The 25,438-nt window shown below is 44.8% G+C and overlaps 2 protein-coding genes across 4 annotated transcripts in view; one reads left to right on the top strand and one right to left on the bottom strand.

Moving 5' to 3' along the window:
- Positions 1 to 1,305: 1,305 nt before the first annotated feature.
- ino80b (INO80 complex subunit B) lies at positions 1,306 to 9,277 on the bottom strand. Of its 2 annotated transcripts, none has more exons than XM_079490419.1 (5): positions 8,571 to 9,277; positions 6,401 to 6,608; positions 5,610 to 5,752; positions 2,159 to 2,334; positions 1,306 to 1,922 (listed from the first exon to the last, which is right to left on the bottom strand). In XM_079490419.1, the coding sequence occupies exons 1-5, from the start codon at positions 8,608 to 8,610 to the stop codon at positions 1,446 to 1,448; spliced, it is 1,044 nt and encodes a 347-aa protein (XP_079346545.1). In that variant the 5' UTR covers positions 8,611 to 9,277; the 3' UTR covers positions 1,306 to 1,445. The 2 variants fall into 2 exon arrangements, with proteins under 2 accessions (XP_079346545.1, XP_079346546.1); XM_079490420.1 differs by lacking the exon at positions 8,571 to 9,277 and adding an exon at positions 7,748 to 7,884.
- An 819-nt stretch (positions 9,278 to 10,096) lies between these two features.
- aadat (aminoadipate aminotransferase) overlaps positions 10,097 to 25,438 on the top strand; it is a 19,627-nt gene continuing 4,285 nt past the window's right edge. The window contains exons 1-10 of one of the 2 annotated variants that reach the window (XM_079490906.1): positions 10,097 to 10,219; positions 11,626 to 11,823; positions 12,244 to 12,412; positions 14,596 to 14,728; positions 16,659 to 16,733; positions 17,078 to 17,287; positions 19,002 to 19,067; positions 19,300 to 19,382; positions 22,014 to 22,110; positions 24,971 to 25,032. In XM_079490906.1, coding sequence (XP_079347032.1) covers positions 11,757 to 11,823; positions 12,244 to 12,412; positions 14,596 to 14,728; positions 16,659 to 16,733; positions 17,078 to 17,287; positions 19,002 to 19,067; positions 19,300 to 19,382; positions 22,014 to 22,110; positions 24,971 to 25,032 — 962 coding nt within the window. In that variant the 5' untranslated portion in view covers positions 10,097 to 10,219; positions 11,626 to 11,756. The remainder of the gene's footprint in view (positions 10,220 to 11,625; positions 11,824 to 12,243; positions 12,413 to 14,595; positions 14,729 to 16,658; positions 16,734 to 17,077; positions 17,288 to 19,001; positions 19,068 to 19,299; positions 19,383 to 22,013; positions 22,111 to 24,970; positions 25,033 to 25,438) is intronic. The other variant, XM_079490907.1, reaches the window with a different exon arrangement.

Genomic DNA, 25,438 nt, shown 5'->3' with positions numbered 1-25,438 from the left:
TTTTTGCTGCTTGCTAAATGTAGTTAACCTGTGCCACCGCTGCGTCCAGGATCAGTTTCCTCCCCCTTTCCAAGGACTGTCTAAAGAGGATGAGACGCGAAGACCGTACGGGCGACGCCATGTTGCTCCATGGTGCTCCATGGAAGGAAAGAAACATGCGCAGTTGAGACCAGGAAGTTGTAAATGCCCAAATTTGTGCATGTACAACTTCCTGGCCTCAACCAAGGACTGTCTAAAGAGGATGAGACGCGAAGACCGTACGGGCGACGCCATGTTGCTTATGGTGCTCCATGGAAGGAAATAAACATGCGCAATGGGCTATATGCAGCCAACACTTCCGTGTTCAGCTTCCTTGGTCTCAACTGCGCATGTTTCTTTCCTTCCATGGAGCACCATAAGCAACATGGCGTCGCCCGTACGGTCTTCGCGTCTCGTCCTCTTTAGACAGTCCTTGGTCTCAACTGCGCATGTTTCTTTCCTTCCATGGAGCACCATGGAGCAACATGGCTTGCTTGTCTTCGCGTCTCGTCCTCTTTAGACAGTCCTTGCCCCTTTCTACCCCCTGCACACACTCACTGTCTAAATGGTAAACGGTGCATTTATATAGCGCCTTTATCCAAGGCGCTTTACAGAGATTGTGCATTACATTCACCCATTCACACAACGATGGCAGCGGAAACCATGCAAGGCACCAACTAGCACATCGGGAGCAATTTGGGGTTCAGTGTCTTGCTCAAGGACACTTCGACAGTAACTCTGGGGGAGCCCGGGTTTCGAACTGGCAACCTCACGGTTGCCATCCGGCCACTCTACCCCTCTACTCTACCCCTGAGCCACCGCCGCCACTGTCTGCAACCATTTGCTATCATTAGCATTAGCGCACACTTTACCTGTCGCCAGAAACGTTTACCTGCCGGGAGCGATGCGAGACAAAAGTCACAAATGACATCCGAACTTTGGATGGCTGAGGATCACCACGGACAGATCGCCTAGATTCCCGAGTTATGGAGCTTTGAAAATCCTGCTTTGAACTGAGGTAAATTAAGGAGTTGTAACGTCCCATAGCTGGTGGTGACGGAGGCGTTGGTATACGAGGAGGTATGTATTTATATGTACCTAGCAAATAACATCCCATAGCTGGGGGGTACGTATATATATATATATATACGGACCTGTTAGAGAAAGAATTAAGAAGCCACGCTGAAAAACTCAACCTTTTCACATTCTTGTCTCGCACAAATTAAGCACACTTGATTTTGAGATTCAAAATCCTCATTTAATAATAATACAGAATTGAGCAACAGGGAAACACAAAGTCTGTACTGTATTTACATCCACATTGCACATGGATGGATGGGGTTCCTGGGAACGTTGTCCCCCATTTTAACAACAACAAAATAAACTTTGTTTGCTTCGCCCAACAACAGAATCCAATAAAAAAAACTTCACGCAGCAGCGCCATCCACAAGAACCAAGTTCTTCTTGTAACACTCCAGGCTGCAAAGCGGAACGCCAGTCCTGGAGCAAGAGTACCTCTTTGGGTTGGCGCAGCCGACCACCCCGCAGCTCACAGCGGCCAGTGGGGGAGGAGGAGGGCGGGGAGGCGCCGGGGCGGGCGCGGGGACCCCCGCCGGGAAGGAGATGGCCACGCCCAGGGCCGAGTTGCTGTAGCGCACCATGGGACACTGGGCCTGTTTGGACTTGCTGCGCTCCCGGTGGCTCTTTAGCTTGGTCTTGCTGGTCTTGGTGAGCCTCTCGATGGTCTGGTTCTTGCTGTCCTCGGCCTTCTTGGCGGCCTGCGCGCGCCGCTTGCGGGCGCGCTCCTCCCTCTTCTGCATCATCTCCGCCGTCATCTCCTTCTCCTTGTAGCCCATGGGGAGTTCCAGCAGGGGCTGGATCTGCTGCTTGTGCAGGAGGGCTTTCTGGAGGGGGGGGTCGAGGGGTGAACATTTGATTAAACCCACAGTTAGGCCTGTCACAATTATTATTATGTAATCGCCTAATCGCAATTATTTGGGATAATCACGATTCATTTTGCATAATCGTCAATAATTTTTATAGTGGGAATGGTAGATCTATCTTACAACTTGTGTGTGTCACACAAACAGACAGACTGACAGACACACACACACACACACACACACACACACACACACACCTGTCTAGCGGTGAGCAGAGACTCGTCGATCTCCTTCTTCAGCTCTCCGTTGTCGTCGAGCTCTCCTTTCTCCAGGGCGTCCAGCCAGCGCTCCTCCTCGTCCACAGCCCCTCCCCCCAGCATGGAGTCAGAGTCCATGTCGGGGAGCGGGGACGCCGCCATGTTGCTGTCTTCATCTGAGACAGAGGAGGGTAGAAGGACCAATGCAATGAGACAGAGGAGGGTAGAAGGACCAATGCAATGAGACAGGAGGGTAGAAGGACCAATGCAATGAGACAGGAGGGTAGAAGGACCAATGCAATGAGACAGGAGGGTAGAAGGACCAATGCAATGAGACAGGAGGATAGAAGGACCAATGCAATGAGACAGGAGGGTAGAAGGACCAATGCAATGAGACAGGAGGGTAGAAGGACCAATGCAATGAGACAGGAGGGTAGAAGGACCAATGCAATGAGACAGGAGGATAGAAGGACCAATGCAATGAGACAGGAGGGTAGAAGGACCAATGCAATGAGACAGGAGGGTAGAAGGACCAATGCAATGAGACAGGAGGGTAGAAGGACCAATGCAATGAGACAGGAGGGTAGAAGGACCAATGCAATGAGACAGAGGAGAGTAGAAGGACCAATGCAATGAGACAGGAGGGTAGAAGGACCAATGCAATGAGACAGGAGGGTAGAAGGACCAATGCAATGAGACAGAGGAGGGTAGAAGGACCAATGCAATGAGACAGAGGAGGGTAGAAGGACCAATGCAATGAGACACAGGAGGGTAGAAGGACCAATGCAATGAGACAGGAGGGTAGAAGGACCAATGCAATGAGACAGAGGAGGGTAGAAGGACCAATGCAATGAGACAGAGGAGGGTAGAAGGACCAATGCAATGAGACAGAGGAGGGTAGAAGGACCAATGCAATGAGACAGAGGAGGGTAGAAGGACCAATGCAATGAGACAGAGGAGGGTAGAAGGACCAATGCAATGAGACAGAGGAGGGTAGAAGGACCAATGCAATGAGACAGGAGGGTAGAAGGACCAATGCAATGAGACAGAGGAGGGTAGAAGGACCAATGCAATGAGACAGAGGAGGGTAGAAGGACCAATGCAATGAGACAGAGGAGGGTAGAAGGACCAATGCAATGAGACAGAGGAGGGTAGAAGGACCAATGCAATGAGACAGGAGGGTAGAAGGACCAATGCAATGAGACAGGAGGGTAGAAGGACCAATGCAATGAGACAGGAGGGTAGAAGGACCAATGCAATGAGACAGGAGGGTAGAAGGACCAATGCAATGAGACAGAGGAGAGTAGAAGGACCAATGCAATGAGACAGGAGGGTAGAAGGACCAATGCAATGAGACAGGAGGGTAGAAGGACCAATGCAATGAGACAGAGGAGAGTAGAAGGACCAATGCAATGAGACAGGAGGGTAGAAGGACCAATGCAATGAGACAGGAGAGTAGAAGGACCAATGCAATGAGACAGAGGAGAGTAGAAGGACCAATGCAATGAGACAGAGGAGGGTAGAAGGACCAATGCAATGAGACAGAGGAGAGTAGAAGGACCAATGCAATGAGACAGGAGGGTAGAAGGACCAATGCAATGAGACAGGAGGGTAGAAGGACCAATGCAATGAGACAGGAGGGTAGAAGGACCAATGCAATGAGACAGGAGGGTAGAAGGACCAATGCAATGAGACAGGAGAGTAGAAGGACCAATGCAATGAGACAGAGGAGAGTAGAAGGACCAATGCAATGAGACAGAGGAGGGTAGAAGGACCAATGCAATGAGACAGGAGGGTAGAAGGACCAATGCAATGAGACAGGAGGGTAGAAGGACCAATGCAATGAGACAGGAGGGTAGAAGGACCAATGCAATGAGACAGGAGGGTAGAAGGACCAATGCAATGAGACAGAGGAGGGTAGAAGGACCAATGCAATGAGACACAGGAGGGTAGAAGGACCAATGCAATGAGACAGAGGAGGGTAGAAGGACCAATGCAATGAGACAGAGGAGAGTAGAAGGACCAATGCAATGAGACAGGAGGGTAGAAGGACCAATGTTAACTTAAGACCTGAAGCTGATTCTATAAATGCCTTCTAAATGAATGTAATGGGACCCAATGCCTCAGCATCAAGGGTTGGATTGGGGGTCAGTCCCTGTGACATATTAGTGTCATATCCAGCGGGTGTACTTGTATATCAAGCTGCCTCACGCTACAGAAACAGGAGATAGGCTCCTGCCCCATGGGCCTCATGGCTCGCTACAGAAACAGGAGATAGGCTCCTGCCCCATGGGCCTCATGGCTACAGAAACAGGAGATAGGCTCCTGCCCCATGGGCCTCATGGCTACAGAAACAGGAGATAGGCTCCTGCCCCATGGGCCTCATGGCTCGCTACAGAAACAGGAGATAGGCTCCTGCCCCATGGGCCTCATGGCTACAGAAACAGGAGATAGGCTCCTGCCCCATGGGCCTCATGGCTACAGAAACAGGAGATAGGCTCCTGCCCTATGGGCCTCATGGCTACAGAAACAGGAGATAGGCTCCTGCCCCATGGGCCTCATGGCTACAGAAACAGGAGATAGGCTCCTGCCCCATGGGCCTCATGGCTACAGAAACAGGAGATAGGCTCCTGCCCCATGGGCCTCATGGCTACAGAAACAGGAGATAGGCTCCTGCCCCATGGGCCTCATGGCTACAGAAACAGGAGATAGGCTCCTGCCCCATGGGCCTCATGGCTACAGAAACAGGAGATAGGCTCCTGCCCTATGGGCCCCATGGCTATAGAAACAGGAGATAGGCTCCTGCCCTATGGGCCTCATGGCTACAGAAACAGGAGATAGGCTCCTGCCCCATGGGCCCCATGGCTACAGAAACAGGAGATAGGCTCCTGCCCCATGGGCCCCATGGCTACAGAAACAGGAGATAGGCTCCTGCCCGATGGGCCTCATGGCTCGGCAAGGCTTACTTACTAACTACCCCATCAGAAGAAAATAAAATCTGCTATTTTTGAGAGCCACTGTTCTAAATCCTAAGAGTTTAAAAAAAAAATCACACCCGTGTGAACTGAGTGGTGTAAGGTTTTATATAGCATGATCAGCTGTGGTCTGACGTAATGTCTGACGTAATGAAATCACACAAAATATGTTAAGTAAAAAAAGCTATCATTTTTGATAAATGTATGTATCACACCCGGATGTGATTTCACAACTGGCTGTTTTTGCGCAGAGAAAATGACCACGGTTGCTACGGTCATCCAGTTCACCCGGGTGTGATTTAATTACGTCAGAAATTATTTTGAACATAGCAACCATGGTCATTTTTTTATGCACACAAAAGCCAGTTGTAGGAGTGGTTTACACCACTCAACACAAAAGCCAGTTGTAGGAGTGGTTTACACCACTCAAAAAAAACGTGTTGCTATAAGCTCAAATCTAAAAGCAGGTAACTCACCCAGCCAGGCCCGGTACTGTTCCAGAGGGACCGATGGCTCCTCATCCTCGTCGTCGTCATCATCGTCGTCGTCATCATCGTCGATGATCATCAGCGGTGAAGGAGGTCGGGCGACTCCAGGATGCACTGTGAAGGTCGGCACACTGGGAAACGGATGATAAAGTTTAAGGACAATGATTCTTATTTGGACCAAAAAATTAGAAGAAATCTCATTAAATTTCTACACGCATGTTGTATTTACCCAATCAATGCTTGGGCACCACCGAGACTAAGGCAGCTGATATCTTTTCATTCCTTTAGTGGTCTTACCAGTAGAATATTAACCACTTAAGCCAGATATACTACATCTTATACAACAAAAATACCTGAACTACAAGATCGGATAACAATTCCAGTTGAAAGTGCCTAAACGGGCTCGTTTAAAAAGTGGGTCATGAGGTAGCCTGGGCAACATTCCTTTTCGGGTATATGATCCGGTCAGGAGCGGATGATATCGTTACGTCATGTTGTCGTTCACAGGAAGAATAATACCTTCCTATTAAAAGCGTGACTCGCACTACGGCGCATCAAGGCTTTTATTGGGAAGGTGGTATTCTTCCAGTTTGAGGGAAAGGAAGTTCTGGCTTAGAGGGTTCCGGCCTGATGACTACAAAACAATGACTACAACATGACGTAACGATATCATCCGCTCCCGAACCGGATCACACATCGATTTAGTAACACAGACCAGGCTTTCCTCCAAGGTATAAAGCCTCAGCCATGAGGTAGAAGGAGCCATGTGTCTTTCTCACTTTTTGGTGCCCAGCGTTTGCCCTCCCAGTTTGATCTTCAGTCTGAGCTGAGGCGGAGGAGGCCGGGGGACCATGACGGGCTGTGGCTCCGGCATCTGAGGGAAGCCGTGGTGAGCCCCTCCTTCGTCCCGGTGGTGCTTCCTCTTGTGCTTCTTGTGTTTCTTGTGCTTCCTCTTGTGAATGCCGTGCAGGCCGAGGCCCCCGTCACCTGTGGTGGGGGAGAGAACGTTATTTAACCCGTTTCTATGTCAGTCGTTCTCAAACATTTTCATGTCAAGGACCCCCAAAAATATCTGTATTTGGCCACCGACCCCCATCTGAAAAGATGTTGTTCCAGGGAACTCCCCAGAAGCAAAGATTTGAGTGAAACTTATTCGCTCTGATTCAAGGATTTGCACCACATTTTCACGATTTTTCAAAAAGAGCAGATCTACAAGCTCGTAGTGCAACACTCGGTGCCACGCTATGAGCTTGTAGATCTGCTATTTTTCAATAGCTAAATTATAACAATGCTTAAAACACCAAAAGGGGTTCCCGCTCAGAATGGGTTAAGTGTGTACGACACCCCATGACCACATGCTGTGGTTATGCAGATGTAGAGAAAATACGGATATCATTTAACCGAAAAATGTATCCCACCGCCATAGCCGCAATTTGCAACTCTAGATTTTTTTATAATGGCATGAATCTAGAGTTGCAATACCCTCCATTGACTCCCCACTCATCATTTTGCGTTTGCGATCTGCTTGTCTTAAACGACGTTAAACTCACCAACATTGCAGCTGTAGTCCAAGCTTGAATTATTCTCTTTCAATCTGCAAAGCTTGTTTTTCATAAAAATCCCCCGTAGACATGTTATGAGCTACTTTCTGTCAAGAAGAAGAAATGTTGGAGTTTGGAAGCGCTCATTTTTATTAAGGGGTCGCGCTGCTGCCTCCTGCAAATATGTGCAAATGCGAAACAGATGCATGCAGGGACGTTCAGTGACTTACGACGAGCGCTTCCAAACTCCAGCACTTAGAAAAAGAATCACTTGCACAGAATTTCTTGACAGAAAGTAGCTCATAACATGTCTACGGGGGATTTTTATGAAAAACAAGCTTTGCAGATTGAAAGAGAATAATTCAAGCTTGGACTACAGCTGCAATGTTGGTGAGTTTAACGTCGTTTAAGACAAGTAGATCGCAAACGCAAAATGATGAGTGGGGAGTCAATGGAGGGTATTGCAACTCTAGATTCATCCCATTATAAAAAAATCTAGAGTTGCAAATTGCGGCTACCCACCGCCATATGACTTACTACAAGACAGGGCTTAAAAGTGGTTAAGAGTGAGCAAATATAACATACATTTTACATGGATATGGCATTTTGGGCTGTGGTTGCAGGCAGCAGGACCTCAGTCAGGGTGCACCCAAAAGATCTATCAATCCATCAACACAGACTTCTGACAGAAGACATGTTACACATGATTTAACAATTATTCTGATTGCCAATCGGTTCCCAAGAGATGTGGAAGATATAATTCCATTTACAGCAGTTGGTTTTCAACCAGTGGTCCTTGAGGAGGTTCCAGGTGGTCCCCAGCTTTAATGATGGACTTGGTAACCAAATGGACCCTTATTAGATTTAAAAATGTTGAGTGCAGAGTGAAACCAAATCAATGGACCCGTATGGGTCCACAAGTCTACACAATTAGACAATGGAATTGTAGACAAAATCTTATCCAACTAAATTCTTGGGTCAGCAAGTCTACTCACACCTTCACAACAGATTGATGTATAGCTGATGCATGAGATTTATTGACTGATGCAAGCTCACAATGCATTTCCATTTGGGAGTCACATGGTTTGACACAACATTTTTTGTTGTATGAGGGGGTGGGGGGAAGTCGAAACAGCCGAAAGCCGTACAACACAAATGTTGTGTCAAACCACGTGACTTCCATTGGAAATGCATTGGGGCAAGATGTAAACAAACCCTTTCTTTACATCTAGCATGCATCAATGTTGTATGCTAGATCGAAAGGTGTGAGTCAGGCCTAAATGTCATCAAATGGTGGTCCGTGGCTCAAATGCTGAAACAATAATAGACCTTATGCAGCAGCATATCATGTATATACAAACCAAACCACAATATAATGCATGTTAAGTTAACAGTCAGGTTGACCTACCATGAAACCTGGGGTGAATCATGTCTTTCCTTTTCCCCATTGAAGGGGTTGCTATTTAACCACAAGAAATGCCCTCTTCAATCACACATCACAGCAAAGGGATGGCATCCGATTGTGATCTTACGGCAAGCAAGTGCCCACACCCACAAGTCCACGCAGTCCCGGGAGGGTGCCAGTCTGGTGCCAGCTAGGAAAGATGATGCACTAAATAATTCCCCAAACAGCTGAATTCGCTTTCAATCTTGATGCACCCTTATGAAACGGCTGCCTTGTAGTTTCGCTGTTGCATCCTCTACTTTTCACCTCAGAACCTTCGCATTATCTTTCTTTTCAAGATGGTCAACTAACTATAAACGTCACACCACCAGGACTGTTGTGGTGGTAACCAGGCTTTAGTTTCCACCTCGCTGTGGTGGTTGTTGTTGTTACTGACTAGTCCTCAAGTAAACAGCTAAACGTGTTAGCTCCGTGTTGTTAGCCTAAAACTAAACATGAGTCTAGAATGGATCTCATAATCATTTAGACTCCACGTAATTGTATCAGACGAAGATCAGGCTTCAGTTCCTTGTTGTTGTGATAGATGTTATGCCTGAAGAACGTAGTCACTTGTGAATGTTCCAAAATGTTTATTATTGAGGATACTTTAACTTTAACCACACGGCGCTACTAGCTAGCATCACATCACAGAGTTGATGATCACAAGTTCAAAGGAGTTTTACTTCCGGGTCATTTTGACACTGCCAGAGGGTAATTTGTTTCCTTGGTTCTTTGTTCAGACAATTTATTCAGTTGAATAAAAAGTTTGAAAATGCATTTATTTTAACACATTTTAAAGTAAAGGCTTCCCAGGACCCAGTTGTACTCTTGCAATTTGCCTTCTGATGTGCAGTGCCTATATGTGTGTTGTGTAATATATAATTTTTTCGAATGAATAGCTGTATTTATGTTATTTGTTTCATGATTACTGTGATGTGCTGCTTGCCCTTTCAATTTTTTTGTTTTGTTTTTTCTTGTTTATTTTATTATATTGTGTGCTTTTAATTTATACCTTTCTAGTTTGTCTTAATACTGTATTTAAAGCCTACATTTGTATACATTTATGATACATCTTTATGTGAAAACGTAAAAATTCAATATATATATTTTATATATATATATATATATATATATATATATATATATATATATATATATATATTTTTTTTTTTTAAGTAACGACTTGTAAATAGATTAAATATAATCTTTGACAAAATGGTACCGATGATGCGGCTGTTTTGGCTTGTGTTGTACTTCACTGCCCTCCAGTGGCGACAAGCCGCAGTGGCGGCGCTGTGTGTGTAAACATACTCTACTGTAAACTAACGGAGCTCTGTTTGTTTTAACTTGCTGTAACGTTTTATTTACAGACAGACTGCAGTGCAGTCCACATGTTCTGACTAGTCCATTTATACGTGAGTTCATGAACAGTAAACTACTTGGTGGTACTAGACTGGTGCAGTTTACTGACTGTAAGCTAATGTAATAATACTGTACATTATGTCCATGCTCGGGAAATGTAGTTCACCGAGTGTCCAGTTGAAACGCTGGTAGGCGAGTTAAGAAATACATTAACCATCGTCCCTTTGGACAAGGCAACCAACACACACAAGGTCAGTCACGGAAACACAACGTGCTCATGCTACTAATTCGATTTGTGAGCTAAGCTTTATATATAAGATATTAAACTTATGAGAATGAGAGTGTATTTGTTGTCAGTGTCCACTCCCATGTGGGATGCATTGAAAATGGCAGGTGGACCCCTGTTGTAAACGAGTGTAGTACTTGGATCGTCCACAAAGTAACAGTTGCTATATTGACTTATTGAATGTAGACATTCTGCATACTGTGAAGTAAAAATTTCAATCAATCAATCAATTAATCAATCAATGAATTAATGTGTGCCATATAAATGCACCGTTGGTTGTGGATCTCTACCCCTAAAGAGTTCCATGGTAGCACTGGATAGAACAGCAACAATAATAACTTCGAAATGTATAACTTGGAAATAAATATAATCTTCCCAAACTTTTTTTGATGTCAAGGACCCCCAAATTGACACTCATTAGCCCACGGACCCCCATTTGAAAATATAGGCTATGCCAAGGACCCCCCATAAGAGAAAGAGTGTCACAGTTCTAGCAGTGATTTTCAACCTTTTTCATTTCAAGGACCCCCAGTTTGACCTGAATTAAGCTGCGGTCTGTCCCCCATTTCTATCTCTGGGACCCCCAATGTATATTGTAAAATCAAAGTCAATTTAACTCAGAGTGTACAAATGGAACCAAATCAGACCCATAAGGGTCCATTTGATCCAAACTATCATTTAGCTGGGGACCCTTGGAACTCCCTCAAGGACCCCTGGGGGTCCCCGGACCCCACTTTGGGAACCACTGCCCTACAGTGGTGGAAAAAGTACCAATACTGCAATTTAGTAAAAGTACTTTCAAAGTAAAAGTACGGAATTGAAAATGTACTTGAGTAAAAGTACAAAAGTATCGGCATCAAAATGTACTTAAAGTACTAAAAGTAAATGTACTCAGTTCAAAATGTGTTCAAAATCTATTGAAAATAGCCCATCTACAAGCTCACAATGCGTCGCGTTGTAGATCGGCTATTTTCAAATGGCCGAAATGTATAGGGTTGAAGTGGTTAATGTATGTTTTCTAATCAAAATTAAAATCGCCAAAGTAACTAGTAACTAAAGTTTTCAGTGGAGTAAAAGTAAAAAATTTGGCTCTGAGATGTAGTGGAGTGGAAGTAAAAAGTACTGGAAATTGGAAATACTCAAGTAAAGTACAAAATTGTACTTAAGTAAAAGTACTTACTTTCCACCACTCATTGCCCTGTACAGTATATCTGCAGACTGCAGCATGCTTCACTGCCTCAGGCAAACACAATGTGGTCGGACTGGTTTTTATATTCATACATCCCTGAGCCTAGCATACATTTACATCACCATATCTACAGTATGAGTTGCTGACTCGAATAGTTCTCTTTCTTGTAATTCTTCACTCAGACAGACTTCTTCTTGCCCACGTGAGGCACAGCAACAGATGGCATGCGTTAATGACGGATTTCAAGCAGGCTAATTGATACAGAATACAGATGGTGTAATAACCACGGTCACCACACTTCATTTAAGGAACCATGAACTACGCCAGGTTTCTGACTGCTGTCAGCGCAGCACGGAAGCCCTCCGCCATCAGAATGCTGAGTAAGTCGACTTTATGTTAATTATGTTGTTGTTTTTGATTTAACACTTATGCTAGTCTGTCGGTCTGTCGGTCTCGTCTGTCTGTCTGTCGGTCTCGTCTGTCTGTCTGTCGGTCTCGTCTGTCTGTCTGTCTGTCTGTCTGTCTGTCTGTCTGTCTGTCTGTCTAAATTTGATAGCAACATGGTATGCAGGTATGATGTAATATCTTGCTTATGAAGTACTTTTTGGCACATGGTGAGCTTATGTTTGCTATTGAGATTTGAATTGTAGATAGAAGGGCATAGGAGGGGTTAGCGCCCCTCAAAAAGGAGGAGGGGGCCAAGTATTAATTAATTTATTTCTCTCTCTCTCTCTCTCTCTCTCTCTATCTCTCTCTCTCTCTCTCTCTCTCTCTGTACTCCCATCCACCTCCATGTGAAGCTGAGCTCCAACAGCGGTCGCCACCAACGCTGATCTCTCTGGCCGGAGGCGCCCCGAACCCCAACACCTTCCCGTTCCTGTCGGCCTCCATCCAGACCAAGACCGGGCAAACAATCACCTTTGATGAAACCCTGATGAAGAGGGCCCTGCAGTACTCTGCATCCAATGGGTGAGGGGCAGTGTTATGGCAGGACACACATAAATGGAGCCTCGTTGGTGGACACAGGTCAACACATAGGACAGTTTACAAATAGAACACCCTGACAGGCTACCAACAGGGGAAACATGTTAACAAGGATGAATGAAAGTCACTCCCTGGTATTAAATAAAACAGGGTTATTGTTATTCACTGATGCCAAATAACACAACAGTCACAACAGTCATTTATGATGTCCGTCATCTATGACTATGACATATCTATGACCTATGACTTTGGTAAAGGTTTCAATGCGAGATCTCACAGCCCTATTATTCATTATAAAATGTGAGTTAAGTATAAAACAATGTGGGAAGAAGAAACAAAAAACAATTAGTGGAGTGGAGGTAATTCTGTGGACTACTGGCAGCGTGCATACAAAACAAGCTCGCCCCGGGGCAGATCCGGCGACCTTGGAACAGTTGCCACCAGGTTTTCCTAAACGTGACCTCAGTAAAACTATGCCTAAACCTAGCCTTTTTCCTAAACGTGACCTCAGTAAAACTATGCCTAAACCTAGCATTTTTCCTAAACGTGACCACAGTAAAACTATGCCTAAACCTAGCCTTTTAGCCTTTTTCCTAAACGTGACCTCAGTAAAACTATGCCTAAACCTAGCCTTTTTCCTAAACATAACCTCAGTAAAACTATGCCTAAACCTAGCCTTTTAGCCTTTTTCCTAAACGTGACCTCAGTAAAACTATGCCTAAACCTAGCCTTTTTCCTAAACGTGACCTCAGTAAAACTATGCCTAAACCTAGCCTTTTTCCTAAACATAACCTCAGTAAAACTATGCCTAAACCTAGCCTTTTTCCTAAACGTAACCTCAGTAAAACTATGCCTAACTCTAACCTTATTCCTAACCTTAACCTCAGTAAAACAAATGTAAGAATACAAGAACAACTGGGGGCGAGCGGTCTGTGAAAAACTGGGGGCAACTGTGTTTTGAGGCAAGCCTTCCAGTTACCACACAGACAACACACACAGACCCTCTCATAGACAGTTACCACACAGACAACACACACAGACCCTCTCATAGACAGTTACCACACAGACAACACACACAGACCCTCTCATATACAGTTACCACACAGACAACACACACAGACCCTCTCATAGACAGTTCCCACACGGACAACACACACAGACCCTCTCATAGACAGTTACCACACAGACAACACACACAGACCCTCTCATAGACAGTTACCACACAGACAACACACACAGACCCTCTCATAGACAGTTACCACACAGACAACACACACAGACCCTCTCATAGACAGTTACCACACAGACAACACACACAGACCCTCTCATAGACAGTTACCACACAGACAACACACACAGACCCTCTCATATACAGCTAGCCTCTTGCAAAGACATCAAAAAGTGTCCACCAAGTCACTTGATGCTTTTTCAATCCAATCCAATCCAATCCACTTTATTTATTTCTTGACACTTTGAGACAAGACCAAAAACGAAAAGAAAGGGCCGCATTCGCCATCTTTTCCATTCACCTGGTCCATTACCGCGTCATTCACAAATGGAATGGGGGAAAAAAAGAAAAAAACTATTTCCATGGACATGCAAATGCTATGATTGTGTTTTCTTTGTGCCCCATTGCACCCCAGCCATTCTAACGGGGACAGCAGAACGTGCTGTTTATCGGTTTATGCATGCTTATCACAAGTTATCAGACCTTTATGGGCATCTTTGTAAACTGTACGGCCCGAGGTGACAGTTATTCTCCTGGTTTTGTTTGACTAAACACTGACACTGAGATAAAGAGGTTATAAAGTGAGAAATGTTTCTAGTGAATCAATAGATTATCCCCCGACAGCAATGATATATAGCGCTTGTAGTGCCCAAAGTGTGTGCTGTCTAATAACTGCAGTCCAAACGTTTTGTCAACTTGATAAATCATTAAAGTTCCTATTTTGGACACCTGGCTCATGGACTAAAAACAGGTTCTGAACTGAACTGGTTCCCACTTCCCAGCCGGTGGAAAAGGGGTCTGTCAGTGTCATCATCTGTGTGACTGACTGTCCCCTCGGCCTAGCTATGAAGCTCCAAAAGGAACTACAGCTTACAGGCTACTCTTTTGTTAGAGCTTTGATATTCATCACGTAATTCTAGTTTACATCCTTCCCTACTAGCATACCAGAACTGCTGACGTGGATGAAGAGCCTGCAGACTAGCCTTCACAAGCCTCCCACTGTGGACTACAGTCCAGAGAGAGGACAGATGGACATGTGCGTCACTACCGGGAGTCAGGAGGGGCTCTGTAAGGTACGACCACTGGTCATATTTGAGCTGGTCACATCCTCAGCATGAGACTGTGGCTTTCTGTCTTATCGGGCTGCAACGTTTGAGTTGTACCGATTATTCAATACCTTTTGCAATGAATTGAATAATCGATATATTTTGTTATATCAACGAATCTTTTAACCACTCGTGCCCTGTTTTATCGTCATGTTATTTATTATAATTATATTGTTTTTCAATTAAATTTCAAAAGGTTTGTCGAAACCGGTCTGCGTTTGGTGGGTTTTTAGTTGTTTTATTATGTGATAGCCCTGTCTAGATAATAAAGGCTTTTTAATCTGTCCTTGTTCAAGAGTGTGCTTGAAGCCCGTACCGGTGGGACCCTTCCTCACTATAGATTACCTGTTGAAAAGTCTTATCTTTCTCTCATGGCTTTTAGTGTCTGCAGTTCAACCTCAGCCAGGAGGGGGTGCAAAGTCCCAGAAGAAAGCTGCCAAGGCAAAAGATCTTGGTTCTAGGTTCAGTTCTGCTTTCTAAAAAAAAAACTAAAGTCAAAATAGACTATAGTGGTTATGTGTGTGCAGGGTGGAAGGGATGGGATGCTATCAGTGTGTTATCACAGGGTCCCAAGTTCTTTTTGAAGGGACAGACAGTAGGCTGACAGGAAACGGGAGAGAGATGGGGGAAGACATGCAGTAAAGGCCGTGTCGGGCTCGGGAGTCGAACCCGCGGCACACTGCGACTGGATTACCAGTCGGGTGCCCAGATGGTTACGCCACCGCCTGGGCCAGGGTCCCAAGTTCTAACTGCGTCCCAAGAGTTTTAACTGCGGAATATTTATTATTTCGGTTTATATTTTGTACATTGTGTATTTTGCCCTGCTACTAAAAGATTAGCACTTTGGTGATTTGTTGTATTTATTTCATAGGTACTTTGAGGTGTATCATGGATGTTTTATTTGCTGTTCTGGATCAAGGAGATGGGTCGCACACATCAAGACTGTGGTTCAAAAAGTTTTATTTCAAACCATATGACAAACGTTTCGGCTGATATGTTGTAAATCGGGTGGCGCACCTACAGTCTGAGCGCGGTGGTCATATGAAGATTGATCTATTATTTGCTGTTCCAAAATGTGACATTTACGATGTAGTATTGAAGTGTAAGTGTAGTATAGAAAAGAAAATATATATATTGAAGTGTAATTTTATTTCTGCCTCTTGGCCAGTTCCCACTTGTAAAATAATGTGTTTTTACTGGTTAACTAAAGGTTTAAAAAAAAGAAAGAAAAGAGTGTTTCATTACAGCCTAAACTAAAGGTCTTAGAAACGGTTGTGAAAGGGCTCCCTTTTTGCACTCATACCTCTTATCAGTGGTATCATTTACAGTGTGTGTCAGTGGTATCATTTACAGTGTGTGTCAGTGGTATCATTTACAGTGTGTGTCAGTGACAGTGGTCAGTTGTTTTCATGCAAATGGTATCGAAAAACCACTAGTGTAGTACTCCGTAGTACTTGCCCTAGCCTCGACGACCTTACAGGCGCATACAAAGGCTCAACTTATGTAACTTATAGCATTTTATGTAGAGATAGCACTCTATTGTGTATACGCATAGTTTCATTATATTGATATTCCACTGTTAGGTTCTTAGCTTACGTATGATTCATGATGACTATTTTTATGTATATGATGTATTACCATGTTTTTGTTCTTGCTTATTGTAAATAGCTCTGGATTAAATTGTAAATTGTAGTGTGGCTGGAGCTCCATTCACACTATTTCACAACTGACAGAGCGGGGCTTGGCCTAACATAACATTTACAGTTGTGAATTATTCTTTTTGCTTTATTCAATTCTTGCTGTGAATTATAATAGTATCACAAGGGGGTTTTAATCAAAGAGTGTTGGTGTAACTATAATTAATGTCCATGCCTGTCTGTGTTGTCGCTGTTGGCAGGTGTTTGAGATGCTGGTGAACCCAGGAGACAATGTCCTGCTAGACGCCCCCACATACTCGGGAACACTTGCAGCGGTAATACAAATCATAACTTGTCATCCTCGTTCAAGTGCATAAAGACACACGCGCATGCACGCACGCACGCACACGCACACGCACACAACACACACAATCATTCTGGGTGTCCTTGACATGAAAAAGTTGGAGAACGCACTGACATAGAAACATATGTTTTCCATAAAACTGTCAGCATCTAGAAGACATTTGTAGAATGTGGTCTCAGGTCTTAATATGTCTCTCTCTCTCTCTCTCGCTCTCTCTCTCTCTCTCTCTCTCTCTCTCTCTCTCTCTCTGTCTCTCTCTCTCTCTCTGTCTCTCTCTCTGTCTCTCTCTCTCTCTCTCTGTCTGCCTCCCCATAGCTTCAGCCACTGGGGTGCAACATAATTAACGTCCCCAGCGACCAGCACGGCATGATCCCTTCCGGCCTGAAGGAAGTGCTGTCTCGGTGGGACCCGTCTGAAGTTCACACGCCAGGAAGCTCCGCTCCCAGGGTCCTCTACACCATCCCCAACGGCGGCAACCCCACCGGCGCCTCCATGACGACGCAGAGGAAGAGGGAGGTGTACGAGGTAGGAGGAGTTCTCAGAGGAAGAGGGAGGTGTACGAGGTAGGAGGTGTTCTCAGAGGAAGAGGGAGGTGTACGAGGTAGGAGGTGTTCTCAGAGGAAGAGGGAGGTGTACGAGGTAGGAGGTGTTCTCAGAGGAAGAGGGAGGTGTACGAGGTAGGAGGTGTTCTCAGAGGAAGAGGGAGGTGTACGAGGTAGGAGGAGTTCTCAGAGGAAGAGGGAGGTGTACGAGGTAGGAGGTGTTCTCAGAGGAAGAGGGAGGTGTACGAGGTAGGAGGTGTTCTCAGAGGAAGAGGGAGGTGTACGAGGTAGGAGGAGTTCTCAGAGGAAGAGGGAGGTGTACGAGGTAGGAGGAGTTCTCAGAGGAAGAGGGAGGTGTACGAGGTAGGAGGTGTTCTCAGAGGAAGAGGGAGGTATACGAGGTAGGAGGTGTTCTCAGAGGAAGAGGGAGGTGTACGAGGTAGGAGGAGTTCTCAGACGTCTCTAGAATAGATCACTGGTTTTTCAACCCTTTTTCATATCAAGGCCCATTATTTATGCTGCATTTGAGTCACGGACCACCATTTGATGACATTTAGACTCGCGGACCCAAAACGTATATTATATTTTGTTGTCGTTGAATAAGATTTTGTCCACAATTCCATGCTGTATTGATGTTAGCATATAGCATTAGGAGAGAAAACAGGCAAAGACTAGTTGAAAAGTGATCCCTGGTTCTGGTGACTGATATTGTTCATGTGGCTGATATATATGCCATATTCAGATTCATATGTGCATATATGTGGATAAATAGGAAATATATGTTTCTCTATATAGCTTATGCAATTTATATTTCCATGTGGGGGGGTGTGTCAGCTAGGTCGGGAGGTAACAGGGGGTGCATGGCCAAAAAGGTTTGGGAACCGCTGGAATAGACAATACAGTATTGACAGTGGTTGGGGGCGAAAGGAACTGGTTGGAATAACGTGTTCCTTCCACGCGTTACGTCCAACCAGGGAAACGCCCCTTCTCTCAGGTGAAGAGAACCGGCTTGGACTCCTCATGCATAGAAGGAAGCATGAGGTCAGTCCATTGCTCTCCCCAGGTTGGCAGAGGAAGTGTAGCGCCCAGAATTACATTCGATAATTGACACTGGGTGAAAAAATGTGTTTCAAAATTGTGGGACAAAAAATAATAATAATAAAAAAATGGTCCTTGAACCAAGTCATTTGCCCTAACCCTGCCTCATAACACATTATGAAAATATGATTATCATTGAATATAGTCATGTAATTTGTGTGTGCAAAGACAGCGATTATGTGACTTGGCAGGGAATTGAAATCTGTGTATGTCAGTTTTCAAACAAACAAACAAATGTTTGCTGACTCGCACGCACGCACGCAGGCACGCACGCACGCACGCACGCACGCACACAAACACACACACAATTCAGACAGAGAGACAGACGCGCACTCTTGCAAACACAAACACATGATTTCATCAGGTTTGCAAGGACACACACCTCTCTCCCCTCTCTTCCTCTTTCTCTTATCCTCCCCACTCTCTATCCACCTCTCTCTCTCTCTCTCTCTCTCTCTCTGTCTCTCTCCCTCCTTCCTTTCTCAATCTTTCACTCCCCTCTTTGATCTCTCTCTCTCTGTGTGTGTGTGTGTGGTAGTCCTCATTAGACCACTGTGTGTGTTGTGTTAGTTAACCTCCACCCTGTCTTCCTCCACCAGCTGGCCAGACAGTATGACATGCTCATCGTTGAGGACGACCCGTACTATTTCCTACAGTTTGAAAAGGTACAGTATGGCACACTGGGGTGCGACGGTTAATTGAACTAATCCAAAGGTCTGATAATGTCAAGATCCATTATTTATTCAGCATTTCAGCCATGAACCACCATTTGATGACATTTAGCCACTCGATTTTGATGTGGTAGAGCCCACGATTACATTAGATAATTGACACTGGGTGAAAAAATGGGTTACAAAATCGTGGGATAAAACAGAAGTGTGTTCTGTTAATTGACAGCCCTGGGCTCCTACGTTCCTGTCCATGGATGTTGATGGAAGGATCATAAGAACAGACTCTTTCTCAAAGATCCTGTCCTCAGGGTGAGTAAAGGGTTAAATCTCTCACTTCTACATTTCTGTGAAGGATTCGTGTTTATGCCTAGTTTTGTTTTTTTGTGTCTACTTTGAGGGTTCGTATGGGACGTGTGGGGTGGCGTTTGGAGGCTATGGGGCCTACTCGCTAACCCTAGCGCGACATAACAAAGCCTACACGGGTTGTGCAGTCGACGCGCTGTGATTGGCCAGTCGCTGTGATTGACAGCCTAAACCTAACCCTAACCCTAACCTTAACCTCAGTAAACTTAACTTGCCCGGGGGCGTGGTTATAAACACAACCCGTGTAGGAATTAGTATGTAGCAACCCTAGCAACCCTGTCTGCTGCACTCTGGGAGAACAGAGCAGCTGTTTTCTTTGTTTTGATTAGGTGTTCTATTACGCTCGTTTGAAGCATGGATAGAAGGCTGTTTCAACCAATCAGATTGCTTCCTCGAAACGACCTGTTGTATAACGTTTGTTCTTCTGTGGGCGTGCACGTTACATGCAGTAGACATTCACCTGATACTTGAAGCAAGGGTTCCCTGAACAAGTCAGGGCCCGCCTGACCAGCTTTTACAGGTCACACAACTATTTAATTAGTTTGTGCTTCCCCCTGCACTGCAGTGCAATCCCTGGGCTCTGTGTGTGTGCGTGCTTGCGTGCGTGCGTGCGTGCGTGCGTGCTCATGGAAAAACAGGCACTAAGCACTAAGCAAAACAGGAAATAGGGAAACAAACAAACATGATGGCATAGTAAGAACTCTGTTTTTAATCTGTTAGCTATTTTTGTATTTAGTTACTTATTAATCGTTTTATTATTATTATTATTATTATTATTATTATTATTATTATTATTATTGCCTTGATACAGTATATGTTTGCTTTTGTATGTATTTGGCCGTCATTTGTAAAGTGATTAATTAGAAGGCATACTAACAACATTGCTAATGCTAAATTAAATGGCCAGGGACAAGATTAGCTAATAATCCGGTTACGCCAAAGCTCCACCCACATGCGCTGCGTTGCGTTGCGTTCGGCATCAAATATTGAACCAGGGCGAATGCAACGCAACGTCGGCAGTGTAGCAGGGAACATTCCCTGTGTTGACGCTGACACGATGGCTGCAATGGACCTTTGGCCTTACATGTAGTGTAAGCCTTTCCGAGCCTAGGGCAGGAGTCTATCTCCTGTTTCTGTAGCGCGAGTCGTGATAGGCAGCTTGATGTACAAGTACACCTCCTGGACATAAATGGTAAATGGTGCATTTATATAGCGCCTTTATCCAGGGTGCTTTACAGAGATTGTGCATTACATTCACCCATTCACACACATACTTTCACACACCGATGGCAGCAGAAACAATGCAAGGCACCAACCATGCACATCGGGAGAAATTAGGGATTCAGAGTCTTGCTCAAGGACTCTGGGGGAGCCTGGGTTCGAACTGGGTTCCCATCCGGCCACTCTACCCCTGACCCACTGCCGCCCCATGACATGACATACAAGTACACCCCCATGACACTTTTTTTGATTGATTGAAATATTTATTAACAGTTTGCAGAATTACAGTACATTTCAAGCACAAACTCAATACAACGGCTGTTAACTGTGAGTGGACGACCCAATTAAGCATTACACTTGTTTACAAGAGGGTCCACCATGTTCAATTCATCAAAACATTTAGAGACGTACAAATAGACACTTCTATATAGACAAAGAACAGAACAGGAATTCATCATAATGGAGGTAAAAAGGGAAAAGAAACATATACAGTGAGGGGAGAAAGGGGAGGGCGGTGGGGGGGGATTCAGATTTTACGGGGGCCAGTTTCGAATTGCAGCCATCCGTAGGTGCCCTTTGAGAGCGGCATCAAATATTGCTAGTACTGTATGTCGCAGGGATTTACCCCCAATCCAACCCTTGATGTTGAGTGCCAAGCAGGGAGGCACTGGGTCCCATTTTTTCACAGTCTTTGGTATGACCCGGCGGTGGATCGAACCCTGACCTCCCAGTCTCAGGGCGGACACTCTAACCACAAGGCCACTGTACTGTAGCTGTGTTAAAACGAGTATACCTCTAGGAAGTAAAAGAGAAAATGAGGAAAGATTAAGAAACAAACATTGTAGCAGAGTAATGGACTACTACTGGTGTGTACTATTAGTCCATATCTCTAGTAGCCCATATTATGTTCTAGTAATCTATACAGTCTGTTCTGACTCTGTACCATTAGTCCGTGTGTAGAGAATTTATATAATACCCCTTGAATGTGTGAACAAGAAGACACTGGAGCAGCTCAGACGATTTAGGCCCTTTGTTTATTTTAACAGGGTGCAGATAAAAAGAGACAACGTTGTCTTGTTCGCATGTTATCTGTCCTGCTTCTGAGATGCACCAGCCTGCTATGGCACGGTTGGAACTCCCTTCTACACCCCTTGCATGTGTGTTTGTGTTGCTTTGCATATTTGCATTGCATGGTTCTGCACTTGCGAGAGCATGCGGAACATGCTTGCGTAACCCTGCAGAAGCTGTGCATGTGTGTATGCACGTGCACGCCTTTGTTTTGTTCAGATGCAAATGAGCCGCTGTGTTTGCTCCTGTGTGGTTGAATGCACAACATGGTGTATCTTGTGATTTCAGGTTGAGGATAGGCTTTGTGACCGGTCCCAAGCCTCTGGTGGACAGGGTGGTGCTTCATATTCAGGCTTCTACCATGCACACTAGCTCCTTCACACAGGTGACTCCACCCTCTGTTTCCCTCCCTCTGTTTCTGTATTCATGCTGCTTCCGCTGAAATAGATTAACAGCGACATGCCCAGCATTTTAGGGCTCATGTTGAATGTCCCTGATGCTGTCATTTGGGGAAAAAAAGGTACAATAGTCAAATCAAGATGGATATTGCACTGAAAGAAACAGAAAATGTTCTCCAACTTTTCAATGCATTACTAGTCAGTTTGTAACTAGGTTCTTTCATTAAAACAAGTTAATAATGCATATTATGAGTATACAATAATGCAATAATAATGCATTACATTAGCAAGCACATCGTCATAATGTTTGTTTATTTCTGGAGTGAGCTCTGACAGTTTCCTTTTAGTGTGAACTGTAACTTACTTGACAACAGGAGAAGTTTGCTCATAGAACCATGAACTTGTTTGGTCACTGAATGTAAATTGAGTTGCATTATTTGCACAGAGAAAACAAACACTGCTAGGAGGAATCAGACAGGACTAGGAGAGACATTACTTTACTTACAGTAAACTCTTTGCTCCTCTGCTCCGCAAACCCATCGAAATAAAAAAAACGTTCGCTCTGAAAGAATATATATTCAAAGATGTATGCCTCATTTTACACTCGGTGGCGCGCTATGAGCTTGTAGATCTTCTATTTTTCAATAGCTAAAGTATAACATAATGCTTAGTTAAAACACCAAAAGGGGTTCCCGTCCGTAACTCAGATAGCATTTTATGTAGACACATAGCACTCTATAGTGTATACATATAGTTTCATTATAAAGATATTCCACTGTTAGGTTCTTAGCTTACGTATGATCCTCATTCATGATGACTATTTTGATGTATTTGATGTATTTTTTTTTTATGCATTTCTGCCTGGACACATCTTCTTCACCTATTACTGGTGTTTTCCTTGGGTGTTCCATTTCAAGGCTTGTCAGATGATGCTAATAGCAAGTTGTTGCCAATCGTTGTCACTATTAGTAATTTAAATGTTTAAATAATATTAATAATGTCGTTATTGTCCCTTCAGGGGCACAACATCTTCACAGTCTGTTCAACAGAAAAGCACAGAACCATATAGCACAGAACAACATAACACAATACATGATGTCACCAGTATACACAAAACATCAGTGAGGCAGTTTGTTGGCTGAAGTTCTGTATCTTTGGCCAGACATGGCATAAGTTCAAAGTGTCGATGTAAGGCATGAGACTGCTAAACGTGTGATGGCCTTATTGTTGTTCATGTCAGTGTTGCAATCTGGGAACCTTGCAGCAAAAAAGAATAAGGAAAAAGAGAGATTAGACGTTGGTGTGATGTGTATTACTATGTTCCTAGAATGGGTATAATTTTTGTCTATGACTGACATTGTAAATCATATACAATGTCAGTCAGTCAGTCAGTCATTGACAAAAAGTATAGTAGTCATTTTTAAAATGAGATCATGAAAGGTGAAGGGAGTCTGTAACATTCGATCACAGACAAGAATTGACCTTTTCTGTAGTTATCATTGTGTTCCACAATGATGAGTGTTCATTACTTCCAGGCAGCTTGTAGATCTACAAGCTTTACAACACGCCACAAGACAGCATGATAAGCTTACAACAACGTGCCACAGTGCATCGCGTTGTACCTTGTTAGGTGTGCTCATTCATTGAAGGGTTTATTTAGTTAGTGATGGCCGCTATATGCACACACATGCCATTTTGGAAAGAACATGGGGCCACTTTCCTAACTTCCTTCACAGGTGTTACCGCTGATACTAAATGAAGGCTCTGTTCCATTCTGGTCAAACAGCGTCAGGGTGCTGCTGCTATTGTGCGTGTTTGGCTCACTGGAAACACTCTGCTACACCAGTGGGTCACAAACAAAGTGTCCTTGAGTCGAGTGGGTTCCAAATGGCCCCATATGTTCCATTTGTACACTCTCAGAGTTATGGGGGGTCCTTGAAATAAAAAATAATAATTGAGAACCACTGCACACTAAATGGAACAGAGCCTTGAAGCACCCGGAAGAGCCTTCTACTTCCGCCTTTTTTCGATTTGGTGCCCAAAATGCGGAAGTGCAAACGCGCTCAACGTTAAAGCCCAGCTGCACAGGGTTTCCCAATCATACTTCCACGGGTCCGCCTGCAGTCCCTCCTCTTACCACTAGGGCCCAGTGCTTCAACGTTGGAGAGCCTCACTGGCCCCTTGGTCTATCTCCAGCCAGGAACTCGGCAAAGTGTTTCCGGCTTTATGCAGACACGTGAAGTTGCAGCCGTGCGCGAGCTTTAGAGAGCTGCGGATGGAGTTTTTTTGTCACCCGCAACCTCAAATTCATTATCCGCCCGCTATCCAACCGCATCATCCTACTTATATTAACCACACCATCCGCCAACCGTGGTTACCCGCGGCGACCACGGCTAAATCCGCCATCCGCAGGTCTCTAGCGAGTGTCATTTCCAATCCACCAGCTGTTTAAAAAACAGGAAGAAACGCCTGCTCTAGGCGGCATCTTGACGCTCGAGTCTTGACGCTACTGTCCGGGTACACTGTTACACCACTTCTCTCTGTCTCTGTCTCTCTCTGTCTCTGTCTCTGTCTCTGTCTCTGTCTCTGTCTCTGTCTCTGTCTCTGTCTCTGTCTCTGTCTCTGTCTCTGTCTCTGTCTCTGTCTCTCTCTGTCTCTCTGTCTCTGTCTCTGTCTCTGTCTCTCTCTGTCTCTGTCTCTGTCTCTGTCTCTGTCTCTGTCTCTGTCTCTGTCTCTGTCTCTGTCTCTGTCTCTGTCTCTGTCTCTCTGTCTCTGTCTCTGTCTCTGTCTCTGTCTCTGTCTCTGTCTCTCTCTCTCTCTCTCTCTTTCTCTCTCTCTCTCTTTCAGCTCATGGTATCCCAGCTGCTGCATAGCTGGGGACAAGAGGGCTTCCTGAACCACATAGACGGGTACGTGGCTTTTTTTCTCCTTCTCCTCCACTCCTCCACTGTTACGACACAACAACCCCTGAAGGCTCTGCCCAGATAATGCACCATTCACAGCTCAGCTGACGCTGCTGTGCACCGTCACAGCTCAGCTACAGCGCTGCTCGACCAATAAGAACTCTGCTCACGTTGGAGATCTCAGATCTCATGCATGCACATGCATCCAGTTCACTCTCATCCAGGTGCTGCTGGACAAACAATGACTAACTATAAAAAGAAAAAGACAATCCGCACCATTGTTTCGATCTTACTCGATCTCCATCAGGAATCTTTTTGTTTTTATAACTGATGAAGATCGAGTAAGATCGAAGCGATGCCGTTATTAGTCCCATTCTGATCTCCAAGACTGCCAACCTACATTACTGTATCA

Source organism: Electrona antarctica, assembly GCF_951216825.1.
Source record: "Electrona antarctica genome assembly, chromosome: 21".
Lineage (NCBI taxonomy): Eukaryota > Metazoa > Chordata > Actinopteri > Myctophiformes > Myctophidae > Electrona > Electrona antarctica.
This window is presented reverse-complemented; position numbering and strand designations above follow the sequence as displayed.

What these genes read in the sequence shown, in the direction of transcription:
- ino80b (XM_079490419.1), bottom strand. Translation starts at nt 8,610, where the DNA reads ATGGGGAAAAGGAAAGACATGATTCACCCCAGGTTTCATG. An exon ending in GATTCACCCCAGGTTTCATG is followed by an intron (nt 6,609 to 8,570) that starts GTAGGTCAACCT and finishes CCCCCACCACAG; the next exon opens with GTGACGGGGGCCTCGGCCTG. An exon ending in CTCTGCTCACCGCTAGACAG is followed by an intron (nt 1,923 to 2,158) that starts GTGTGTGTGTGT and finishes CCCCCCCTCCAG; the next exon opens with AAAGCCCTCCTGCACAAGCA.